The sequence below is a fragment of the Channa argus genome, chromosome 12 (assembly GCF_033026475.1).
Source record: "Channa argus isolate prfri chromosome 12, Channa argus male v1.0, whole genome shotgun sequence".
Classification (NCBI taxonomy): Eukaryota; Metazoa; Chordata; class Actinopteri; order Anabantiformes; family Channidae; genus Channa; species Channa argus.
The window spans coordinates 19,714,731-19,738,082 of record NC_090208.1 but is presented as its reverse complement, the minus strand read 5'-3'; the positions used below and the strand labels follow the sequence as shown (position 1 = coordinate 19,738,082).

The following is a 23,352-nucleotide window of genomic DNA, read 5'->3' as shown; positions in this document are numbered from 1 at the left end:
AATAGACCTAAGCCCGGACAATATTATGACAGAGATCAACTCTGTTTGTTTGCAGCAGAAATATGCGTTTCACTGTTGTTTTCCGTTCTAGGTTGATGTGTAAGTCCTGGCTGGCTCCATTTGGCCCTGGTTGGTCTGTAGTGGAAAACCAAGCTGCTGTGGCTCCTTGCGAGAGTAGGTTTCCTAGCTTAACACAAGGTTATATGGAAACTAGCTGGCTCTGTTGATCCACCAAAGGCTAATGTGCTGTGTGAAGATTGTTTTTCCGTAAGAAAACCACAAAGAGGGCAGACACACACACACACACATAGACAGAGAAGAGCAGTTCTGGTCCAGTGGGTCAGAAAGTAAGCCAGTCCCTCACACCACACACATGCCCACATAATCCTTGAAAACTGTCCAATAGGCCTCTATGCACTTTTGTGCCACTTTCTCTGTCTGTCTCTGTCTGTTCACTCTCTGCTAATCAGGCGATGAGGCAGCAGACAGTGGGTCAGGCAGACCATGCCTGTCGAGGTGCCCTTCAGCAAGTCAGTCAATGTTGACATGATTGTAGAAACTTTTTCTCTGTGTTTGGTTGTGTTTCCTTTCTTCATTGTCTTTCTTCTGTTCATCTCAAAAAGAGTCTATTTTCTGTACACAATGTGATTTTCGTCAGGAAAGAGTTACTGTAAAAGTCCACAGCCTGGCGTCTGTACTGCAGAAATGGATCATGGACTGAATCATCTGTCACGCCGATAACAATTGCAGATGTCACAGATGATCCGAAACTCAAAATAGATGAAAAGATAATTAAAAAAAACACAGACAATTATTTTGACTTCCTCCAAGACAAGAAACAAGACAGACCCATATATTAGCCACAACAATGTGGAATTGATATTATGTTTTGTTGGTTGCATTATATCTGACCTTTGACCTTTTACTGTTTGGAGCAGTATTTGAATGTTTTGCCACTAGACAACTTGTTTGAGAGTTTGCTCTATCTTCTCCCAAAGCAGGTGCTAGAAAAGTCAGGTCAAGTCATATTCAGATGTAACATTTCTGTAACATGAGTTCCATTACTTTAGCACTTTAGAGAAAGCTTTTTTTTTTATTCTTCCTTTTTTTCATTTTCCACAAGGGCAGCAGGTAGGACATTGCTTGTATTGCTTAACGGCACTTCAGAAGTGGAGTTGCTTAGCCACACTGGGCTTCAACTAATGACTATAAACAACTTAACCCATCTCTGTGTCTCTGTAAAGGTTGAGAGTGGGGGACATTCAGGTGTGTTTCTCCACATATGCTTTCGTGTACTTTTGTATGTTTGTGTGAGAGTGTGTGTCGGCCCCCACAGAAAGCCCCTCTTTGTGCCATGTCGGAGGCAGCCTTCCTAATCAGGGGTCATTACATGAGGTTAGTGCGAGGGTCTCCTGGGAGAGGAGTGGGGATCAGAGCCCAGATTAGACCCAGCCGACCCCTCACCATCCCCAGGCATCATGGCAAAGAAACCTGATCCCACCTCTAAACCCCCCTCCTGCCCCCACACTGGATACAGCGAGAGAAAACTAGACTGATTTACAGGAAAAAAAAACACCAGACCTCGATTCTTGTTCTTCTAATCCTTTGTGTGTGTTTACCATTGACTTTGTATGTATGCGCATGAAATGTGTGTCTTTGTGTGTGAGAGAGAGAAGGAGGAAGGTATGTGCTCTGGGGATAAGGGGATAATAGGAGGGAGAGGTAAGTGGCTGATTACCTGAAATGGTCCTGGCACCAAAAACAGGGAAAGAGGAAGTAAGGGGATGGAGAGAGAAAAAGAGAGAGATGGTGGAAAAGTCATGAGACAATGTGCAATTATAGAAATTAAAGAGATTTAAAAAGAAACAGAAAGATGGTTAATCAGGTGAAGTAAATATTGACTCGAATCTCTATTGCTTTTTTCACTCTCTCTGCATGTAGGTGGGTGGAGGAGAGTGATGTTAGGGTCGTTCTCACGCTTCAGTAGCCAGAACGCTGCTGATAAGACTAAGAGGGTGCAGGATAGTTTTACACAGATACTCTGTCCCTTTCTGTCTGTTTTGTGTGTGTGTGTGGAGGAGTGGAGAGCGCCTTTTACAGTGTGCAGCAGATGACCTTAGTGCATCTGACAAATGTACAACCCTGTGTTTGTTACCTCTATTGCAGTACCAGCAGAAATACTGTAATTATAAGGCTGCGTGTGTGTGTGTGTGTGTGTGTGTGTGTGTGTGTGTATGCTGGAGGAGGCTCTGTGTGTGATGTCACTTAGAGTGTGCCTGTGTTTTAATGGCTGTGTAAATGATACCTCCCCTGTCAGACACAAAATCTGCGTTGTTTTTAGCATTCAAATGTTTCTCTTAAAGAACTGACTCTAAATGGCAGACATGACTCGGTCATTAGAGATAGAGCTGCCACAGAGATACTTGCTATCTCAAACGTGATAAAGAAGTTATGTTTGTTCTGACTCCAGTGCTGGAATACAGTACTAAGTTGGCAAATGGTTGCATGAAGCAAGAAGAGGTTTGTCAGTTTGCCACTAACATTTAAACTCTGCAGATCCTCACCACTCAAATAAAATAGTGCATTGCTGCATATTTTATACACTTTGCAATGGCAAATACAGTCACAATCACATGAAAATGGGTTGTTTTGACTCATGTTTAACCTGTTTTGTTGTTTACGTCTTTGTCTGTTTTACATATTTAATGTTTTGTTAATCAAATTATTGTATCATTGCGGTATAATTGTGACTGAATCAGTGGCAGGTTTCTGATATTTTTTTTTTAACACTATAGCTTCTTGTGGCAAAAATGCTGACACATAAAGTTAGAGCAAGGTGTTCGTCAAACACAATAGGGTACATGTGGGTGCATGTACTTTGCTGTGTGTCTGTGTGTGTCCTGACCTTTCTCCTCTTGCGGTGGATGTCTCCGATGCTGTTGGCCAGAGAGTTGGGTCCCAGCAGAGTGGAAGTGCTCTGAGGCCAGTCCACCGTCACCAGCGTGTGTTCACCCATCAGCACCTTGCGAACATTCTCAGCGCCCGTTACTCGGATCACAGGGCGCCCGAGAAGATGAGTCTTAAACACGTTGCCATATTTCTGTCTACGCGATGCATGAAAGCCCGAACCCTAGAGAGATGAACAGAGAGGAGATAATTCAGAGCTCATGAAGGAAATCTGAAAAATTTTAATGGCCATGAAACAATTATTCTTTAGAAATATTGTTAAAATATAACTGTCGGGTAAATACTAATATTTACCATTAAACAAAAGAAATTAAAAAGAAATACTGGACTCTTGGGTGGAGAGACTGTTGAGGAAATGTTTAGAATTTTACCCAGTGGAATTTCCCTTCACTGAAGACCTACTGTAAAACTCAAGGTGTGAGGAGACACAATGTGGAGGAAATCCCCAAACACTCCAACCTGTTTCACTGACATTAAAAAAACTGGATCATTTCTTCTTGATCTCCACTTTTAGATTGAATATCCCAATTATTTGTTGACAAATGCTTGAATATGTATTTTTGGCCTAGTGAGGTTGAAAAACTGGTATAAATAACCACATATCATCTCACATATCACATAATCTACTATTTATGTTTGTGGTTTAAATATTGGGCTCTTAAAAGTTACATGATGTCCTCATCCTCAGCGACATCATTCTCCTCGAAATGATACAGACGCTGTTTTGGAAACAAGACAGAAAACTAACTAGTGCTTAGAAATTATGTAGAAACTAGAAATGTGAACTCTGCAGTGATTCCTACAACAGATTTTGATGCTGGTTATTAATTTAAACCAGCCTTTAGCATCTGACCTTCACAGGCTTTGATCTTCAACCCCAAAAGGTCTGAGTAAGTATTTTTCTCCCTGTGGTTTGGGGCCTGAACGGACCATTTCTAGTGAGTCCTCCAATTGCAAAAAGTTACAAATGTTTCCATCATCTGGGCTCTCATAGAAAAAGTAAACATATACACTGATGGTAGCAGACTGCAGATGTTTAGGAAGCTAGCGTACATCAGGTTAATTCAATGAAAACTGCTTTAAGTTGCCTTCAGGAGTTCAGCCCCCGAATGGCTGAGGTTAAAGGTTCTCCAAACACTTCAAGCTCATGCTCAAGTACATTCAATTTCTCTTCCGCGTGATTGTTTACATGTTTACTGTCTAGTTTTCAACATGTGCTCACATGGACTAATGTCAATATACATATTTTGTAACATGTATTTTGTGATAAATAATACATTTCATCCCATCCACTGTTAGAAAATGGAACTATGAGTGTTTGCAATGTAAACAAAAAGCCCCAGTTTGAGCAGCCTGGCTGTCAGTAAACCCTCAGTGGGCCAAAGCTAGAGTCAGTTAGAGAGCTGACCTGAGTTCAGCTTTGACGCTGACCTCTAAATGGTCCGGGTCATGGAAGAGCGAGAGGGAGCCGACCCTAGAACTGTAAATGGGCTGTTTGAATGAAAAGAGTATATATCAGCCTGAGGCCAGCCTACTGTGTTACACACACACACGCTCACTGAGCTCATATGCACCTAGTCTAACAGACAAACACATCATTCACATGCAAGCACACACGCGCACAGTCATGCATGCATGCTCTGGTCATGCATCTATACACACACACACACACACACACCAGTTTCATAACATTCACAAAAAATATGCAAAGCAAACAAACATGTGGAGGCCTAACTGCATATTGCCGTGACAACACTAACTGGTTTGACCCGAGTTTACTCTTGAGGAAAGAGATATGTATTGCTGTGAGGCACAAGCACAGATACACACACACACACACACAGGCAACATAATGTAAACATAAGGGCCCAAGAGGTGCAGTAAAAGTGTTTGGTTCTACATTTATACAAGTGAAAGATGAAGTTTCTCTCACTCTGTCTTGATCCCTCTTGCACAAAAGGCCAAACTTTTCATTATCGTTCTCCCTTTCATTCAGGTGGAAATTATGAAGAACTACTGCAACTCTAAAATGACTGGAAAACATTTTACGTTTGTGTGAGAGAGAGAGAGCTTTTGTAAATGTGTGTGAATGCAGAAATGTTTTCACAGGAGGCACACCTTTACACAAACTATCTATTTGTGTATATTTGTGTGTGTACATGCACAGAAATAGCACCGTTTCTAGCTGCTGTACCAATTTTTTCTTGCAGTGATTCAGGTTCATACTATAATTGTGGCTCCTGTTCTTGCAGAGAAGCCTTGATACATTTATTGTATCCTTCATGTAGTACGGTGGAAGGTAAGATCAAGGTGATGTAGCGTATTCACTCTTTTTTCAGGAGACCAGAGTTCACATCCCATCAAACTTCTGCAGCTGATGTTTGCTTTGTTACAAGCCAAAACCACAGCCTTTTTCTAAAAGATAGAATATGCAACAGTAGCTGTTCTGCGCAGCCCTTTACATTTGTTCGATGCTTTCATCCACAGTGATTTAAATATGAGGAAGAGACACACAGGAGTAAATTGGGCCATAATGAGTGCTCTGCTCAAAGACAGTCCAACATCTGGACTGGGGGAACCAGGGCCTACAATTAGCGGGGAATCAGCTGCCCTCTCTCCCTGATCTGCCCAGTGATTGTGAATAAATAAGAATTCACCAAAAGTAAAGGTAAAATTCTCTGACTGGTTGGAAGAGTAAGCCTCACTTAACTTCTAAAAGTTCAGTAAATCTGGTTAACAGGGGGCTTTGACAGCACTTCTCCACATTCAACATGGCACATATTTCTAGTAAATGACAAAAAAAGATGAAACAGTTGCATACTTTATCTCTAACTTTGTCTTTTTTTTTGTCTACTTTTAAAAGATAAACCTTAACTAACTAGGATTCTTCAGTTTTCTCCACTATTAACGTTCTTATCTGCTTATCTTATCTCCTGTTTGTCAGTTTCAACTCATCATCACCTGCTTCATTGGCCTGATTTGCATGAATTACATGACTTACTAGTATGTTCTTCTCATTTTAAATGTTGTCTTGTAGTTTTTAATGTCTATATTAAACAAAGACAAATTGCTTTGAAGCACAAAAACCCACCCTTTCAAAGGTGCAACCAACGACATCAGGAGGCCTATGACAACAGATCTCTAGCCTCACCTATTTTTCCATTCCTGGCAGCAGCAGCAACTCATCTTTTTCACCCCTTCTTGTGACAAATCTCGCAGCTTACTGTTTCTCTGTGTGAACTTGACCCAAATTGAGCACAGATGCCTCTGCCTTTTTGTAGCTCTGTTAGCTGTTTCATGTTGCTTTGAAAACTTTGATTGCCAGACTGCTTTTATAGATGAAAAATGCTGCTAATTACCATTCAGCCCAACACGCCCCACCTTTGTAGCTGTGTTTGTAATTGTGCTTAAGCTATTTCAGATGTTAAGACCTTTACATGAGGTGTCAACATTACTTTAATCCGGTGTACTATGGAAAATCAGCTTTCCAGTTTTTTATAACATTTTCCTAAAAACACATCCTGTCACATTGCTGCATTGCAGTCTGTTCTAAGCGCAGGTGATCGTAGCCACTTCGCTGATGCGTTTCTTCACACTGAAAGTGCAAAATGGCATCACCTGAAAACTTTTGGCCATTAGAATGGATGTTTCAGATTGCTGAAACATTTTCTGACGTCAAATTTCACTGTAGTTACTGGAAATAGCCACCTAAACGTGGCCAGTTAGGACTGAATCCAGGTTCTTTCTTTCTCTCTGTTGATGTGTCTGGGTACAAACTGTTGACCTGAACTGTTTTCACAGCTCCTGTACACTTCCTCTTTTTACTGTGGCATGCACGCACACATAAACACACACACCAGGTCGCCGGCTGGCCTCTGGAGCCCTCGGGGTGTGTTGTTAGAGTGGGGTTGTTTTCCAAGCTACATTTTGCTGCCACATGGATGTAGAGTGGTTTAGTATGTCTGCCTGGCAGGCCTGCTGATACACACACACACACACACACACACACACACACACACACACACACACACACACACACAGTCCAATTCGAAGGGAGTTCCTCAGGCAGCCAGACAAGGCTCCCTTTCACACTCCAAGATGCAGCATCAGATTGGGCCGATTGTGTTCTGTTTTTTGGTGTGCGTGTGCATGTGTGTGTGTATCTCCTCCTACCTTTTCTCTTTCCATTTCTCTCTGTATTTCTCTCTCTCTCTCTCACACACACACACACACACAAGATTTTGGCAGAATACATTACGTTTTCATATTTCTTGTTCCCTGCAAGAAAATGGAAAAAAAAATTGTATGCGTAACACAAAAAAGTTACACTAAAATAATCTGTGTGTGCCAGGGGTGTGGTCTGGATGACATTTAGCTCAAAAGGTGAGAAATAGTGTACACCCCCCTCTCCCTCACAAATCTGGCAAAACACATACATACACACAGAGCAAGTATGGAAAAGTTGTGATGTAATGACGCCACACTTCTCTTGCAGCAGAACACGTACGTAACCACACACTGGATCACAGCACAGACGCACTTACACACATACACAGAGTCGTAGACATCGCCGCAGAGACGCAGGCGTCACAGCTTCACATTGATTGCGCAGGCTGAAACACACTTTCCCTCCAAACTCCAGTGAAGCAAGGGAGCCTTCACTGTAAACACTCGCTTCATTTCGCAAAAACCCAGAAACCAAAATTGCTGCCACAACATTACGACTGATTTTACCACCGAGGTCACAGACAACAAACTCTGATGTGAGCTGAAAACCATAAAGAGGTTTCTCTTAATGATGGCAGGCATAAAGTTTTAAAGCTTTTTCTTCTTCGTCGTCTTTTTGGATATGTTACCTAGCAACGGAAAAAGTACAAGCCGGCTGTGGAGTGTCAGAACACGATGGACGTAAAGGGAAACACCAGAGTTTCTTTCCAGCACGGTGTAAATGTGAATAACTGCTGAACAAACCTAAAGTCAAAAAGTTTAGGCTGCTCTCACATCGATTTAGTTGTGTTACTGATAAACTGCAGCTTCACGGGAGTTGTGTGCGTGTTGTTGGGGAATGCAGGTGTTTTAATTGAGTTAGATGCACTGGTCACCATATATTTAAAAGCCAGTGTTAAATTCCCTAAACTGGAATTGCATCAAAGTGGACTTTAACGTTGTATGTAACTGTAACAACAGCCAATCAAAACGATGGCAGCATCTATCCTGACTTTAATTTGGGATCTGCTAGTACGCAACATTTATTTAACAACACAAAACAAGTTAACGTGTTCTATCCATTTCAATATTTTACATGTATTTCCTGTTGAAAAATGTCCTGTTTTTTTCTGATTTTGAGGATGTTTTACTTTCAAACCTTTGCTCAGAGAAGGAGATACCAGCCACAAAACCAGATTTAAATCAGGATATTATAGCTCCAGGTTGCTGCTGATTCTCACACAAATCTTTTACTGAGCCCAGCACTTCTCTTTATAGAAAAAATTTAAATCAGTTCAGTTCATTTTAAAGTGAAAATAAAACCTGGACCACAGTGAAGGTAAAGTGAGATTAGAATAACAGGAATAAAAGGTGCTGTAAGGGTTAAATATTGAGTAGTAGGAATCCTGTTTAATAATGAAGCAAGGAATCGTAATGAATCTCTGTCTGTCTACAGTCTGGACTGAGCCATGCTTGTAACCAGCAATGTCAGCTTCTACAGAGTCCCTTTTATATTTTTTGAACCGAGATTTATCAGATATTTTACAAGGACCTTAATAAAGGAGGGAGGGAGAGAGCATTTTCCACACACACCATCCAACACATGGTCACACAAACCTTTCATTACACTTTCACATGCTAACCCACACTCAAACCTTCTGACAGGCACCACAATCACAGAAAATCTCTTAAAATCGCCATCTCTCTTGTTCTTTTTCTCTTTCCCAGAAACACACAGCACACTGCTCTGTCTCTCACTGTCACACACACAAACACACTGTCCGAGCAAAGTTAGCAAGCGAGCCGGCCCGTGCTAAAAATACCCAGTCTGTTCTGTTGGGGTTGGCCTGGGGGCGAACCTGGGCCCAGGCTTATAAATGTCCTCTTTGTAGCGTAGTGGAAATGTCAAACAAATGACTCTTTTATTAGGGCAAGACAAAAAAAACACAACTAATTATGTTTACTCAGATCAACGCTGCAGCTCAACCAGCACACACATGCACGCCGAGGGGAGCATATGTGTGTGAGAGACAGAGCAGAAATATTAGGGTGACACTTAAAGGGAGAAACATAGACTGATGAGAAACAGTAGCAGAAGATGAATGACAGTGCATATGAGTGTAGTGGAGTAAGTTACTCGCTCAGATGCATTTGTCCTGCTGATAGTTTGTTTTGCCGAAAAAAGCAAAAACGGGTTTGAGTTGGAAAAAAGAGAAGATGCAACAGGTGACAGTATGAGGGTGAAAGTATTCCCAAGAACTTGAGAGTTAATACATTGGGATTTAAAAGGGATATTTAAGGGAAAGTTGGACAATGTTCTCTGGTGGTTTGACGATTACACTACTCACTTCTCAAGTCTTCTTTTAAACACATTTCTGTTACAATTTAGTTTTTTAAATGTAGCCGACAGTGCTAACAGTTCTAGAATTTCTAGCACCTATACCAAAGATTTTGTTCTATCTTTTCTGGAAAAGGAAAATCAACTTTTTACATGTTGAAATTGTTTGTATTTTTTCTTCACACAAACTGTAGCAGCTCTTTTACAGTGGCTGATACTGTATGTAATCTTTAATGCATGTTTGATGTTTACTGTCAAACACAATATGCAGGTGAGACCAAATGGTTAAAAAAAAGTTGCAGCTTCCATTTTACGCCTTGTGAACAGCAGTCGTGATTTCACATCTTTGCAGTTTGTTCAAGTGCAACTTTTAACAGATGATGTTAACTGACGATGTTGTGATCAGGTGAGTCAGATATAACCATAAGGAGCAGAAAATCCAATCAATTTTTTAAAAATAAATGGCCTTAAAAAAATAGTGGCACTTAAAGAAAAGGGCTCAAATTACAGAAATTAAGCCAGAATACTGTCTAAAAATAAAGTGCAGAAACGCAAAGATGTTGCCACATTTTGCCAAAAAGGCAGAACTATAGAATTTAAACTTAAATGAGAGTTGAAAAAAGGGAAACTTAAAAAGCTACAGCAGTGGTGGAGAAGGACGAGAGAGGAAACGAGGTCAAAGGCGGTGAGGGAATTCTTTCTTTCTTTTCAGCTGTCAATCATTCAGCTGGTGCCAAGAATACCAAGGAACCAGTGTGTGAGTTTTTGTATGTGTGTGTGATTGTGTGTCCAAATGGTGCGATAGGTCCTCCACTTGACAATGAACCCTGTCCCTTTGCGGTCACGCCATTGCATCAGAGAGATAGAGGGAGCAGGACAAGTAAGAGAGCAGGAGGAAAGGAAAGAAGGAAGGAAGGAAAAGAGGAGGGAAAGAGTTTGATGGGGAGGAAGAGGGATAAAGAATGAAATAAAGGGTACGAGAAAGAAAGTGCAAAAGAGGCAAGTGCCAAAAGCAAAGTGAGAGAAAGCGAGCGCAGAGCGTGGCAGAGGAGGCGGAGAGATGGAAGGGCTGCTGGTTTCAAAAAGGACGGATTAACAAAAAGGGGGCTACGGATAGTTCAGCCAAAAAACAATGAGAATAGAGAAAGAGAGAGAGACGGAGAGAGAGCGTTGGCCCCTGACCCGGGGACATTATAGAAAGGGAGATTATGGTTGTTCAAAACTCTCTAAGCACTCACCCCGGGACCCCAGCTAATACCCTGACACACACACACATACACCACAACTAAAAGCAAGTGCAGACACACAATAAATCTTTATGTATGAACAAATGTATATTGTTTATTTTTTATTCTCAGCAAACTGGGAATCAGTCCCTCCGGGAATTTGCGATGCTACGATCACAACAATAAATTCAACAAGTCAATTCAACGTGAATTCTGCCTGCCATGCAACTTAAAACTAAAATTTTAAAAATGCAGCATTTAACTCAATTACAAAAAGAACTGCAAAATCCTGGAGGGAATGTATGAATCAATCCCATTAACAAGACCAACTTCGTCCGACGACTATTAAATCAAATCATTGAATGACATGTTGCATTATAAACAGGGTCACTATAGTTTATTGAGAAAACTTGGACTGTCCTGCTACTTTAAATTGATACACAGCTGAAAATGGAAGCAAGTTTACTATTTCCTCCTGTTTAGGTAGCGTATGCTTAAAACTGCAATGCCCCTATGCTTAAGGACAATAATGTGCCTTTTATTGAATATGAAGCTATATATTTTTGAGTTTCTTCTTCAGTAGGAACAAACAGTTTCGTTCAGTTTCTCACCACAGTCCCGTAAAATCACAAAATCTGGCTGAGAAATTTTGGTTGTGGTCACTGTAGGTTATATTTGACAATAAGTAAAACATAAAAATCACCTTTGAGCATTTACAAACATACAACATTTAGAACCATTAAAAACATGACCTCTATTTGACACACATGCACACACTCATTGGCGGAAAGAGCTTAACACTGGGCTCTGTACTGGGCCAACGACAAGAGTGTTAGAGGAGAGAGCAGTGTGTTCCCGGGGTGAATGAAGGGGCAAGGGAGAGTGCTGCCAGTGTGTCCTACTAATCAGAATAAGAGGAGGAGGAAGGCAGGGATGGATGGATGATGAATGAATGAAGAGGGAGAGGAAAAAAGAACAGGGACATTGTGAATGTGAAGAGATGGTTTTACAAAACAGTTTTAGTTTATGTACCCACTGGACATCCCTAGAGATTTATCCTGGAAGGGACAGGATAAAGCGACAGCTTAAGTGACAAAGGTTTATCTCAAAATTGTTTCTAAGGGGAATGAAGAAGGGCTAAAACATGGAGGTGGGTAAGCGAGTGAAGAGATGGTGGAGAAAACAGCGAAATAAGACAAGTTCAGAAGGACAGAGAAAAGAGTTAGGAACGATAACACAAATGTGTGAAACGCAATGGAAGACTTCAGATGTACAACCCCAGTTTGGGGTTGCAAATGGTTTGCAAATCTCATCCGCCCATATTTTATTTACAACAGAGCATAAACAACATATCAGATGCTGAAACTGAGACATTTTACCTTTTAATGGAAAATATTAGCTCATTCTGAATTTGATGGCAGCAACACGTTTCCAAAAGTTGGAACAGGGTGATGTTTACCATTGTGTAGCATCCCACTATTCTTTTAATCACTGTCTGTAAACATCTGGGAAGTGAGGAGACCAGTTGCTGGAGTTTTAGGAGAGGAACATTGTCCCATTCTTGTCTGATACAGGATTCTAGCCACTCAACAGTCCTGGGCTTTAGCTGCTGGATTTTTTGTTTTATAATGCACCAAATGTTTTCTATTGGTGAAAGGTCTGGACTGCAGGCAGGTCAGTTCAGCACCCGTACTCTTCTACTGTGAAGCCGTGCTGTTGTGATGGCTGAAATATGCAAGACCTTCCCTGAAAGAGACCCTCTCTGGATAGGACCATATGTTGTTCTAAAAACTCTATGTATGTACTTGCATTGATGGTGTCTTGGCAGATGTGTAAGCTGCCCACACCAAAGGCACTAATGGACCCCCATACCATCAGAGATGCAGGCTTTTGATTCTCATTGCAAGCTGGATGGTCCCTCTCCTCTTTACTCCTCAGGACACGACATCCATGTTTTCCAAAAAGAATGAGCTAAATGAGCTTTAGCCCAGAGAACATGGCGATATTTCTGGATTGTGTTCACATATGGCTTCTTATTCTTTGCATGATACAGCTTTAACTAACATTTGTGAATTGTACAGAGAACTGTGTTCACAGACAGTGGTTTCTAGAGGCGTCCCTGAGCCCATGCAGTGATGTCCAGTAAAGAATCATGTCTGTTTTTAATGCAGTTCTGCCTGAGAGTCCAATAATTACATTGACCTTTGGCCTTGTCCCTTGTGCACAGAGATTCCTCCTGATTCTCTGAATCTTTTGATGACAGTATATACTGTAGGTGGTGGGATCTTTAAAGTCTTCACATTTTGTAAGCACATTTTCTCACAGATTGGGGAACCTCTGCCCATCTTTACATTCTTTACATACTGCCTCTCTAAAATGATCCTTTTATACCCAGTCATGTTACTGACCTGTTGCCAATTAACCTAATTAGTTGTCAAATGCTCCATTTGTTTTGTTTTTTTGCCACAATTACTTTCCCAGCCTTTTGTTGCCCCTGTTCCAACTTTTTTGAGATGTGTTGATGCCATTAAATTCAAGATGAGCAAATATTTTCCATGAAATGCTAAAATTTCAGTCTCAGTTTCAGCATCTGATATGCTGTTCTACTATGAATAAAATATGGGTTGATGTAGTCTCTAAATAATTGCATTTTGTTTTTTTGTTCTTCCCAACTTTTTGGGAGTTGGGGGTTGTACAAATCAGGTAAACAGAAACAAGCCTAGCACAATTTTTTTAATCAAAGAAAGATTAAGAGCAATGTGCAAAAAAGATCTTGAAAAATGGGTAGCGGTGTCTGAGAAGAAGAGTCCTCTGAGGTTTAAGGGTCCTGCTTTGAATGTTAACACTGTTGCACCGCGCACACACACAAACACACACACACACACACACACACACACTGCCCCTTTTGCCCACTCAATGAACTATCGCGCAACAAAAACAACTTCTCACACAACTTCAATTAATCTGCTTTTTTACATGATTGATCTGAGCTCACACACTTTGTGCAATGTAAACTGGTTGTCCAGCAGCTTGCATGGTGCATCTCTGTACATTATATGTGTCTGCTGCAGGTTGTATGATTTTGTCTACATGGATTTAAAGTCATTCTGTCTACCATCTATGTGTGTGTGTGTGTGTGTTTGTGTGTGTGTGTGTGTGTGTGCCTCAGGACTGTGTAACCACAGTTATGCAGCACACTGTGGGCTGGACCACAGTAATGGAACCTACTATAGAAGAAGCCACCAGGCATCACAATCCCTGCTCTGTCTGAGATGGTTAAAGGCACAATGCACCTAAAAACAAAAGCTCCTACATGTGCTGTAAACCAGAGGGGCTACTTCAACTGGAAAAGGCTGCACAATACAAGGATGGATTTTAACCACACTTTGGTGATTTTCAAGATAGTTTATGTCAGATACTAAATCATATGTTTGATTTTGCAAAATGGCTCAATATGCTCTAGATTATGCAGTTTGAGTTGGTTAAAGAGAGAAATCATAAACAAGTCTGTGTCACTTTCACTTTTAGGTTTGAAATGGTAAAAAATTTGTTTCATTATTTTTTCATTACTTTGTTTACTGTAAAACTGTAACATTTTCCATATTCACAAAGGTAGAAATGAATTAAATGTTTAAACAAGTACACATGCATTTGATGAGATGTAAAAAGTAAAGAATAAATCCTTTACGCAACATGGCACTTAACGCATCTGCGTCACTGTTCACACACTTCCTTGCATACTTTGAGAATGTCCAGAGGATTTAAAACTTAAGCCACTTGGGGGCAGACTCTACTTTAATCATCCCTGGCCCACAATGTAGTTTCTTCTTTGTGAACTTCCACTTTTCCGCAAAGTACACAGAAACCATGAAAACACCTGAAGAGGTTAATGGTGAGATCCCAGCAGACAAAACAGCAATGATAACGTAAATGACAGAAATGTTGATGCATGTAGTCTTAGACAAGCTCGATAGCTTTTTTCACGACACTTCCCACTCTGGCTGCAGCACCAGGAATACGCAGGATTATATTCCACTGCCACGTAGTTTTCACTTCTGACGACATGCAAAATCGACGCTCAAAATCAAAGAGAAACACATTTTCTCATGGGTCACTATTTATAAACTTGAAACTCTATTCTAATAAAGTAAAAGAGACGATGTCGGTTTACACTAAAGCTAGTTCCATGCATCCCAGAATCTGAAACATCGCAGTTTGCGACCACGGGGATGCTGAACCGCTTCTTGTTGATGACTGACTCATTGGTCTGAGGGAAACATTCTTTTCCTGATTCTAATATAATGTGATGCTGTACAGTGTTAACATACAGAAGTTGTCAAATTTATCTTTTCCTGCTTTCTTGTGCCAGAGAGAGCAACCTTTACTTCTCATAAACATAATTACACTTAAAGGCACCAATAGGAACAAGGACAGAATAAAGGACAAATTCACACTAAAATAAAAATCATTATCATAAGTTTTGTCTCTAAATTATTTAGTATTTTAGTCTCTAAATGTGCTTTCTGAAGAAAAAAAGACATCAGGACAGGTGTAGAAGAAGAGGAGGAAAAAGTAGAAGGAGAGACAGAGTGAGCTGTCATCACTATGTGGAATAAGAGAGTGTTTGCTCTGCAAGACCATTATTACTCTGCCCACCGTCATTTGCACTTCATCACTGCCAAACAGACAAGAAGACAAGCTGGCAAACAGAAGGACAATGCATTAGTGTGTGTGTGTGTGTGTGTGTGTGTGTGTGTGTGTGTGTGTGTGTGTTTGTGTGTGTGTGTGTGTGTGTGTGTGTGTGTGTGTATGTCGGAAACATACAGTTTGCCTGTAATCTTTGTCTGACTGCAAAAAGCTATAAAAAATTTCAAAACACTAAACTTGCACCTTCAGCTTGTATCTACTGAGTGAGTGTGTTAAGACGTATTATGTCTTAAACTTAAATACCAAATAACATACACAAATACACTTTACAGTCTGAGCTTCTGTGCCATGTGTTCATTTCCTTTGGTCTGACCCAGATTCAGTCCAGCCTGTCTACATCATGTGAGTGTGTGTGTGTGTCTGTGTGTGCGTGTGTGATTAAGGTATCAGGACCAGGCCAGGACAAACTGTATTCAGAAGAGTAGATAGGTTTCCCTCATAGACTGGAACAGCATCAGTGGACGTCTGAGTCTGTGTGTTGATATTGATTGTTTCAAACTGGGAAACTCTGAGGTGTAGCAGCTCCGACTGGCTGAAGAACTTTATTACCCAGAAATCTTAGGATGCAACATTAGTAACCAGTGCAGTGATTCAAAAAAACGTTTTTTAATGAAGATCATACTTGAATAAAAATTTGAAGATCATGTCTGGCAATGCTGCGTTTTAATGACCCCAAGTGGCAGCAGAAGGAAACTGCAGCTTGTTTTGAGTTCAAACTTTTTTTTAGCCAACGAATGTTAAGCGTGTATTGCAAATATAGCAATGCATGTTTATTTTACAGAAATGGGAGGAAACCTTATTTCATTTGTCATCGGATTTCAAATTTGTAAACACAGCTATTGTGAATACAAATTTAAAAAATATAGTATCTCAGAAACAGTAATCTACAGTTTCATTTGGCATTTACAGTATGTTTGTGTGCATAAACCATAGAGTTCTGACTGTTGGCCTCCACATGTTGTCTTTATAAGGGTTTATAAATTTGTACACCTTCATGATAAACAGCTTAATGTATTTGCATAAATTATGCATACATAGTCATTGTATGTTGACATACAAAATCCTGCACCATTGTAGGTACTGTTTCCATGCACGTGTGTGTTTCCCTGCTCGGCTGTGCTCCTGCTTGGCACAGCCTCTTCTGAAAGCTCCAGCTTCTAATGAGAGCAGACAGGTCTTTGGCAGAATGACCATAAAACTATTTCTAACTGCAGATCGCTTTAAAATGGATCCGTCACAAAAATGTGCTACTGCTGCTGCTGCTGCTGCTGCATGTGCTGAGGTAAAAATGTACTGTATGTATAGTATATACACACACATTTAGATAGAAAGTGTGTTTATGTAGAAAATCTGGTGGACACATTACAGGAGAGAAGAAGAAGTCATGCAAGAGTGAAAGAGAATGTGAATACAGAAAAAGAAAATAGTGAAATGTGAACGAGATGCAGGAATAAAAAGTATTTTTGGCAGTTCAATGCAAAACTGTATCCAGAGAAATTTGATGCAACTACAGCTGCCTCGAGACATGTTCCTACATAACTGTCTCTCATTCGCACGTAGAAACACACACTGTGCAACCCACAAATCTCCTGTGTCTAAATATTATAGAGATATAATAATAAAGTATCAGTGGTTGCTCATAGTGATTAACTTACAGAGAATAACTTGACCATAATATCATTTCAATCTGCAGCTCCCGTAGGCTTTATGGAGCATAACAGTGAGATTCGGTTGACTCTTGAGCCTTTCAAATCAGGTTTTCAATGTTTTGAATCCCTCTCGCCACTATCGGGGAGTTGTTTTCAGCAGGAGGCATCTTTTTATAGCAAAAAATAAATAAGTAAATAAAAACATCATTGTACACGACCTCAGCTCCAACCAGAGCCAGATCTTCCCCACAGGAGTTGGTAGCAACAGCTAAAAGAACGTTAATAATAGTGAATAGAAGCAAAACTCTAAATGAATTATAATGTTGCTATGTAATTTAGTGTTGGGTTCACAGCTTGTTTTCACTGCCCCCAAGTGGCCAAACAACTCAGTTATTGCAGCTTTAAGTATTAGGTAGACAAATGAAAACAATGAAGGGAATGATTACTGCTGACTCATTAAAATCTACGGTAAACATGACTCATCTGATACATGTTGAACAACTGACCCTGCTTTTTTCTAGAGAGGACAGTCATCATTGGCAGCATCCACTGCTCCAATTGTATCCATTTTTTGTCTAAAAACATCTGCCACCTAATTTCTTCAACTTATTCACATTCTATGTGCTCTTGGCACATTCATCTGTCCTTCCCCCAAACTTTGTCAAAGAGCCGACTGGTCTCTGAGCATGTCTGACATGTCGTCTCCATGAGCAATCAAGCAGCAGACTAGTAGCTGAGACATAAAACAGCATCTGGGCAATGAGGTCCCATCAGATCTCCATCGCTGTCTGCCTCACTTTCCCACAGTGCAGATGATGAATGGGCTGCAGCCCAGCATCTCTGTCTCTCTCTATTTCTTCCTCACACCACTTATTTTTAGTTTTATTTTACAAGAATTCATGGCATAAACTTAAAGATTAGGTCAACTTCTTATCCCAGTCCATCCAGTGGCAGAAGAAGTGAAAGATTCCTCAGGATTTGGTTCTGTTTCTGGGGGCAATTGGTCCCCGCAAGTACAGGCAAACACACACACACACACACAGCTTTTTCTTCTTCTATCTGACTGACATACACCCCCACCCTCGCGATAAACTTGGCCCTGCTCCTCGGTTGCATTCCGGGAACGCGTCTAACTCGGTGTCAGATGTAAGGGAGAAGAGCACCGCGAGTTCAAGCCCCGCACGCGGCCAACGTGCCTCCAGTCGTGGAGTCCCTGCTTTGCTCCCTCCCTCCCCCTCCCCCCACAACCACCACCACCCCTCCACCTCTTTTGCTTTTCATTTTGAGGTTTTTCTCGTTCTCTCACCCCGGCGCTCGCTCCTTCTTTTGGCTTTTTAAAAAAATGTTCTGCACCTCTATCACCTCCAAACCCATCTAACTGTGTACCTGGGAGCCATCAGTTCGCGCTGACAGCCCTGCTCAGTAGCGGGACTGGCTCTCAGCCTGGTGGGGTCTGATAGACGTCCTCTTTGATCAACATTTCTTTTTCTCTTTCTTTAATTACTCATCAACCCATCAACTCTCATCAACAAGATATTTCCTTTTTCCTTTTTGTCAATCAACTATTAGTTGAGGAGGTATCTTGGCTAAGGGATAATTTCTGAAACGCGCAGCATGCAGGGAATTTTCTGTGAATGTTGCCAAGATGAGTCTAAAAAGAGCGCAGCTGCAGCGTGAACGAGACAGATCACAGGAGGAGTGGAGAGTCCGAGGTGTGTACTTTGATCACCTCGTTTCTTTTACGCACAGAACTTCCTCTCTTTCTTTCTCATTCTTACTTTCTTCACAAACTTCCCCGGCCACATTCATTGCTTTGTAAACATTATACTTTAACTCGACATTAAATAGTGAAGTTCTGCTCCATTCTATATTTGACTCAGAGACAGCCACCGGTTGCCACCGTATCAGATATGAGCGATAGCCTATCAGCCTGACTGGAGCTCGACCCCGCGGCGCAGGGAAAGTCGCATCAGGGCTGGCTGACCCGAAGAGCTCCCGTCTGAGATAATAAAAACTACCCCCCAAAGATCTGATCTCCGAATGGAGCCACAGTAAGAGAGTCGAGAGGAGATTACGGGGCTATAAACTAATCAAAAGTGAAGTGAAAGACTTTGATCGTGTGTGCGTGCCTGTGTGTGTTTTTGGGGCTACCGGCGGCTGAGCCAGCAACGGAGTCACCCTGTGTGCATCACAGACGCGCAGGACGAAGACGGACCAGCTTTAACGTTTAATTAAAGGCACATTTTAGATTTTATAAGCAGATTTAACACTGTGAACAATACGCCAAATAGAAAAATCTTAAACGGTATTTGATGATTGCAGAGAAAGTTACACAATCACTACATGTATCAAAATAGACTCTGGACTATTCAATATGAAGAGTATCTCACTATCCCGTTGCCGATTTACTCATCAGTAACTTGATATTGTTGACATTAAAGGAGCGCGCGCGCTTGTGTTTCAAGATCCCAAATGGCAAAATGCAAAAAGTTGGAAAAGTGTCGAACAATCGAGTATAGTAATTGATAACATTGCTTTCATCATACAAGGATAAAATCCCGCTCTATCCTCACGCAGACACCGGGACCCGCGCTGATCCAGACACCGAGCTGCGCTCCAGCCCCCCTCCCAGCCCCAAGGGCGCGCTTACCTGGAGGAGCCAGTGGCACGTCTCGCCGATGAAGGGGAAGCCCATGGATCCTTTGGGCATGGGCAGCTTGCAGTTTTTATCCCGCGTGGCAGTCCATCTGAGCTGCCACAGCTGCTGGGAGACAGCGAGGAGCAGGACCATGGACACCAGGCAGGCGGCCAGAGTGGCCAGAGCGGAGACGATGTCGAAACTGTCGAACAGCATGGTGATGGAGAACCCGGCGGTCTCTGTGGAGTCCTGGACAGCTTTCAAAAATCAGGAGAAGGTGGCGCTGAAACTTTTTATTTTTGTCAAAATGATAAGATCTGGATCCAAGTGATGATTTAAAAGTTTGATTTAAAAAAGCGTTTTTGTTTTTTGTTTTGGTTTTTTGTAGCGTAAAAGCGCAGCGCTCCTTTACGCACTCCAGAGCGCTCTGGATGTGACAAGAGGTTACTGTGTTTTCAGAATGAATGAACTGTGTTTTGTGCGAAATTTTCTCTTTCAGAGAGACCAGATCTCTCTCTTTAAAAAGTTTCTGTGCATTCAAAGTGAAAAAAAAAAAGTTGTTGGATGAGTCGAAGAGATGCTGCAGGTGAGCTGTGCTGTCAGACTTCTTGTACCTTCACCACACCTCAGCTTGTAAATTGTTAAAACAAAACTCACTTTGTTGTAATCAAGCATATAGGACAAAAATCACACAACACTGGGGACTGTCCTGATTTTTGACATCTCATTTTGGTCTAGTTTGTGAATTAGTGACTGAAAATTAAGTTGGATGGCAAGTAAAAGTCTAAAGGTGACACGTTTATGTCAACAGCTGGGACACCACCAGGGGCACGTGGAAAAAGTGAAGCCGAGCCCTGGAACTGAGAAGGGCTTTACTTTTTAAAAACTTCTCGAGTGATGGAAAGACTTGGTTTTGGTGGGGAAAATAAAATAAAATTCGTCCAGGAATCGCGTTTCTCTCAAGTCCAAAAAAAGTTTTCAAAGCCTCTTTGCAAAAGTTTTAATCTCTCTGGAGGACGATAAAGTAAAATGTAGATTTTTAGGATCCGTGAACTTGCTGGAATGAAAAGGTGCGGAGGAGATGCTCAGGAGCCACCGTCCTCTTTCTCCTTCTCTCACTTTCTGTCGTCCACTCTCTCTTCTGTGTACCTTTCTGTCTCTGAGCGCTCCTCTCTCTCTCTCTCTCTCTCTCTCTCTCTCTCCCTCTCTTTGCTGGCTGCCTTTACACAGTCACCCTCAGTATGTGTGTGTGGCTGCGTGCGTAAAGAGTGTGTGTGTGTGCGTCAAGCCAGAGGCACCAATGAGTGTTTATATAGTGCGGAGGCAACTGGAAGGCGAATAGGCGGCCAAGGGCTCCCGTCGCCCCCCTCCAACCCCACCTCACTCCAACGATGGCAAGAGAGGCAGAGACTCCCCTCCCCTCTCCTCCTCTCTCCTTCTATACCTCCCCTTTGCTCCACCTCTTTGAGCTCCTGGAGGAACCCCCACCACCACCACCTCCTCCTCCTCCTCCTCGCCCGTCCTCTCAGAAGAAGGGGTGGTGTAAAGTGAGCGGCAAGCGGCGCAAGAGGAGAGGAGGATTGGAGCGTGCTAGGGTTGGCAGAGAGCCAAGGAGAGAGTTGGGGAGGGAGAGAGAGAGACGGGGATTGCTTACTTTTATGACTTGTGTCTCCGTGCAGGACGTGCGCACTCTTGAACTAATCACCTGCATATTAAAAGAGCGCTGCGCACACACCAGAGTCGATGTAACCTTGTGTTTACCATTCAGTAGAAGCATTAGACTCCAAATCAATGACAGAGTTAATTGAAGATGTTGAAAACACGCATGGGTTTGTTTCAACACGCGCTTTTACGCACGAAGTGTGTTGCGCAAAGACGCACCAAGTTTCTACTTAGCTTGTTCACATGGAAAGCTTTATGGTCCTGCTGCATCATGGGACATGAACTGCGGACCTCGGACCAAATTCTGAATAATTTGATTCGGTGACATGTATCTAAACGTTTCTTAATTCAGAGTTTATTACAGGCCATTTTCAGGTTTTAGCCACAGTGATGTAGCTCTTGGATCTTGCTCAAGGGCATTTCTTTCTTTCTTTAATTTTTTTTCTTTTATTTTTTCTTTCTCATTTTACTTTTTTCCCATCCATTTCTTATTTTGTCTTTACTCAGGTGAAACGGCTTAGAAGGACTGCCTTGCCTTCCTCTTCTGTGTTTCCGCCAATACTTTAAAAAACTTTTTCAGTTACCTTTTTCTGCTTCCATTTCCCTTTTCTTTGAAAGAATAAAGTCCCTGGTTATGTTTAATCCATCACCCACTGCTCTCATTTATTTCCCACCCTTCTCCTCTGCCTAATTTCTCTTGAACAAAATGACATAAACTCCAACAGCTGAAGTGAACGACTAAAGTTTCCGGTTACCAGAAGGTCACAGGTTCAATTCATGTTTCCGTGACTGGCCACAAGTCTCCATCTTTGCAACCAGGTTCTCCTTACCAAGTTCTCAGACAACAGTCAGATTATTGAGATGCAGGCGCTGGGGGGAAATACAGGGCAGTTCCCAGCACTCTGCTGTGCCACCTCTGTTCCAAAGTAAATGACTGGCTTCAATTAGGTCTTCTGACTGTGATCAGGAATATTACCGGCTGTTACATAAGAGAAGAGCAGACTGGTGGAGACCCTGACCCCAGCTGCAGCACACATGCGCTCATCGAGGGTCATTCATACAATAATGAGTCTAAATGAAACAAAATCATACAAAAGGTTTGCCGTTTGATAATCAGTAGAGTATCAAACAGTCACTCTGTCTTTCTTTTCCCTTCTTTAATTCTTTCTTCAATTGATGTAAACCACAGCTTTATCTTTCCGCCTCCATCTCTTCTTCTGGGTATCTTCTGCTTCTGCCTCTATTCACCCTCTTCCCCATATTGCCCCCCTTCCTATGTTCTTGTTTAACCCAGGTCAAAGAAATAACAGGTCTCAGAGGGATTTCTTTCTGTCCATCTGGGATATCTGACTCAGGAAAACCAGTACCTTCTTACTCCTTCTCTCCTTCCCAGCATCGCACACTCCTTCTCTGACAGCAGCCCAATGCTGCTGCCTAGTGGAGGAGAATTACATGGCAGCTGGCCAGAAAGAAAAGGCAAAAGATGAAGGTGAAATGACAGGAAAGAGAGAGGCCTCAAAGATGCCAATTTTTGACTTTCTGCAATTTCTAAGTTTGAGAGTTTTTATATTTCCTTGTAAAAATATTCAAAGTTTTGATTGTCCACAGTCAAACACATTGACAGACAATCTTGTGGTAAACACACTGTATCTCCTACTTTATCCACATCTGACGATAAGATGAATTAATCATTTCTTTTTCTTATAAATGCTTCCTTAAAACTTTTTTATATTCTTGTCATTATTCAGAACTTTAAACACCATACACACACAAAAACATAGACTCACACACACACACACAAACAAACACACACATGCACACACATACACACACACACTAGAGAGCACAGGAAACCGATTGTCATAAACCATCACGTCCTAAACTCTGGGTCACCTACCATTCTCATTCACATGAGTTCCCATGATTTTCTTAGGAGAAATGTATCATCAAAAACTCAAA

At 41.6% G+C, this 23,352-nt stretch overlaps 1 protein-coding gene across 1 annotated transcript in view; it reads right to left on the bottom strand.

The window, feature by feature from the left end:
- cyp26b1 (cytochrome P450, family 26, subfamily b, polypeptide 1) overlaps positions 1-21,126 on the bottom strand; it is a 32,878-nt gene extending 11,752 nt beyond the window's left edge. The window contains exons 1-2 of the mRNA XM_067524143.1: positions 19,744-21,126; positions 2,906-3,130 (exon numbers count right to left, since the gene is read on the bottom strand). Coding sequence (XP_067380244.1) covers positions 2,906-3,130; positions 19,744-19,947 — 429 coding nt within the window. The 5' untranslated portion in view covers positions 19,948-21,126. The remainder of the gene's footprint in view (positions 1-2,905; positions 3,131-19,743) is intronic.
- Between the last annotated feature and the right edge of the window lie 2,226 nt (positions 21,127-23,352).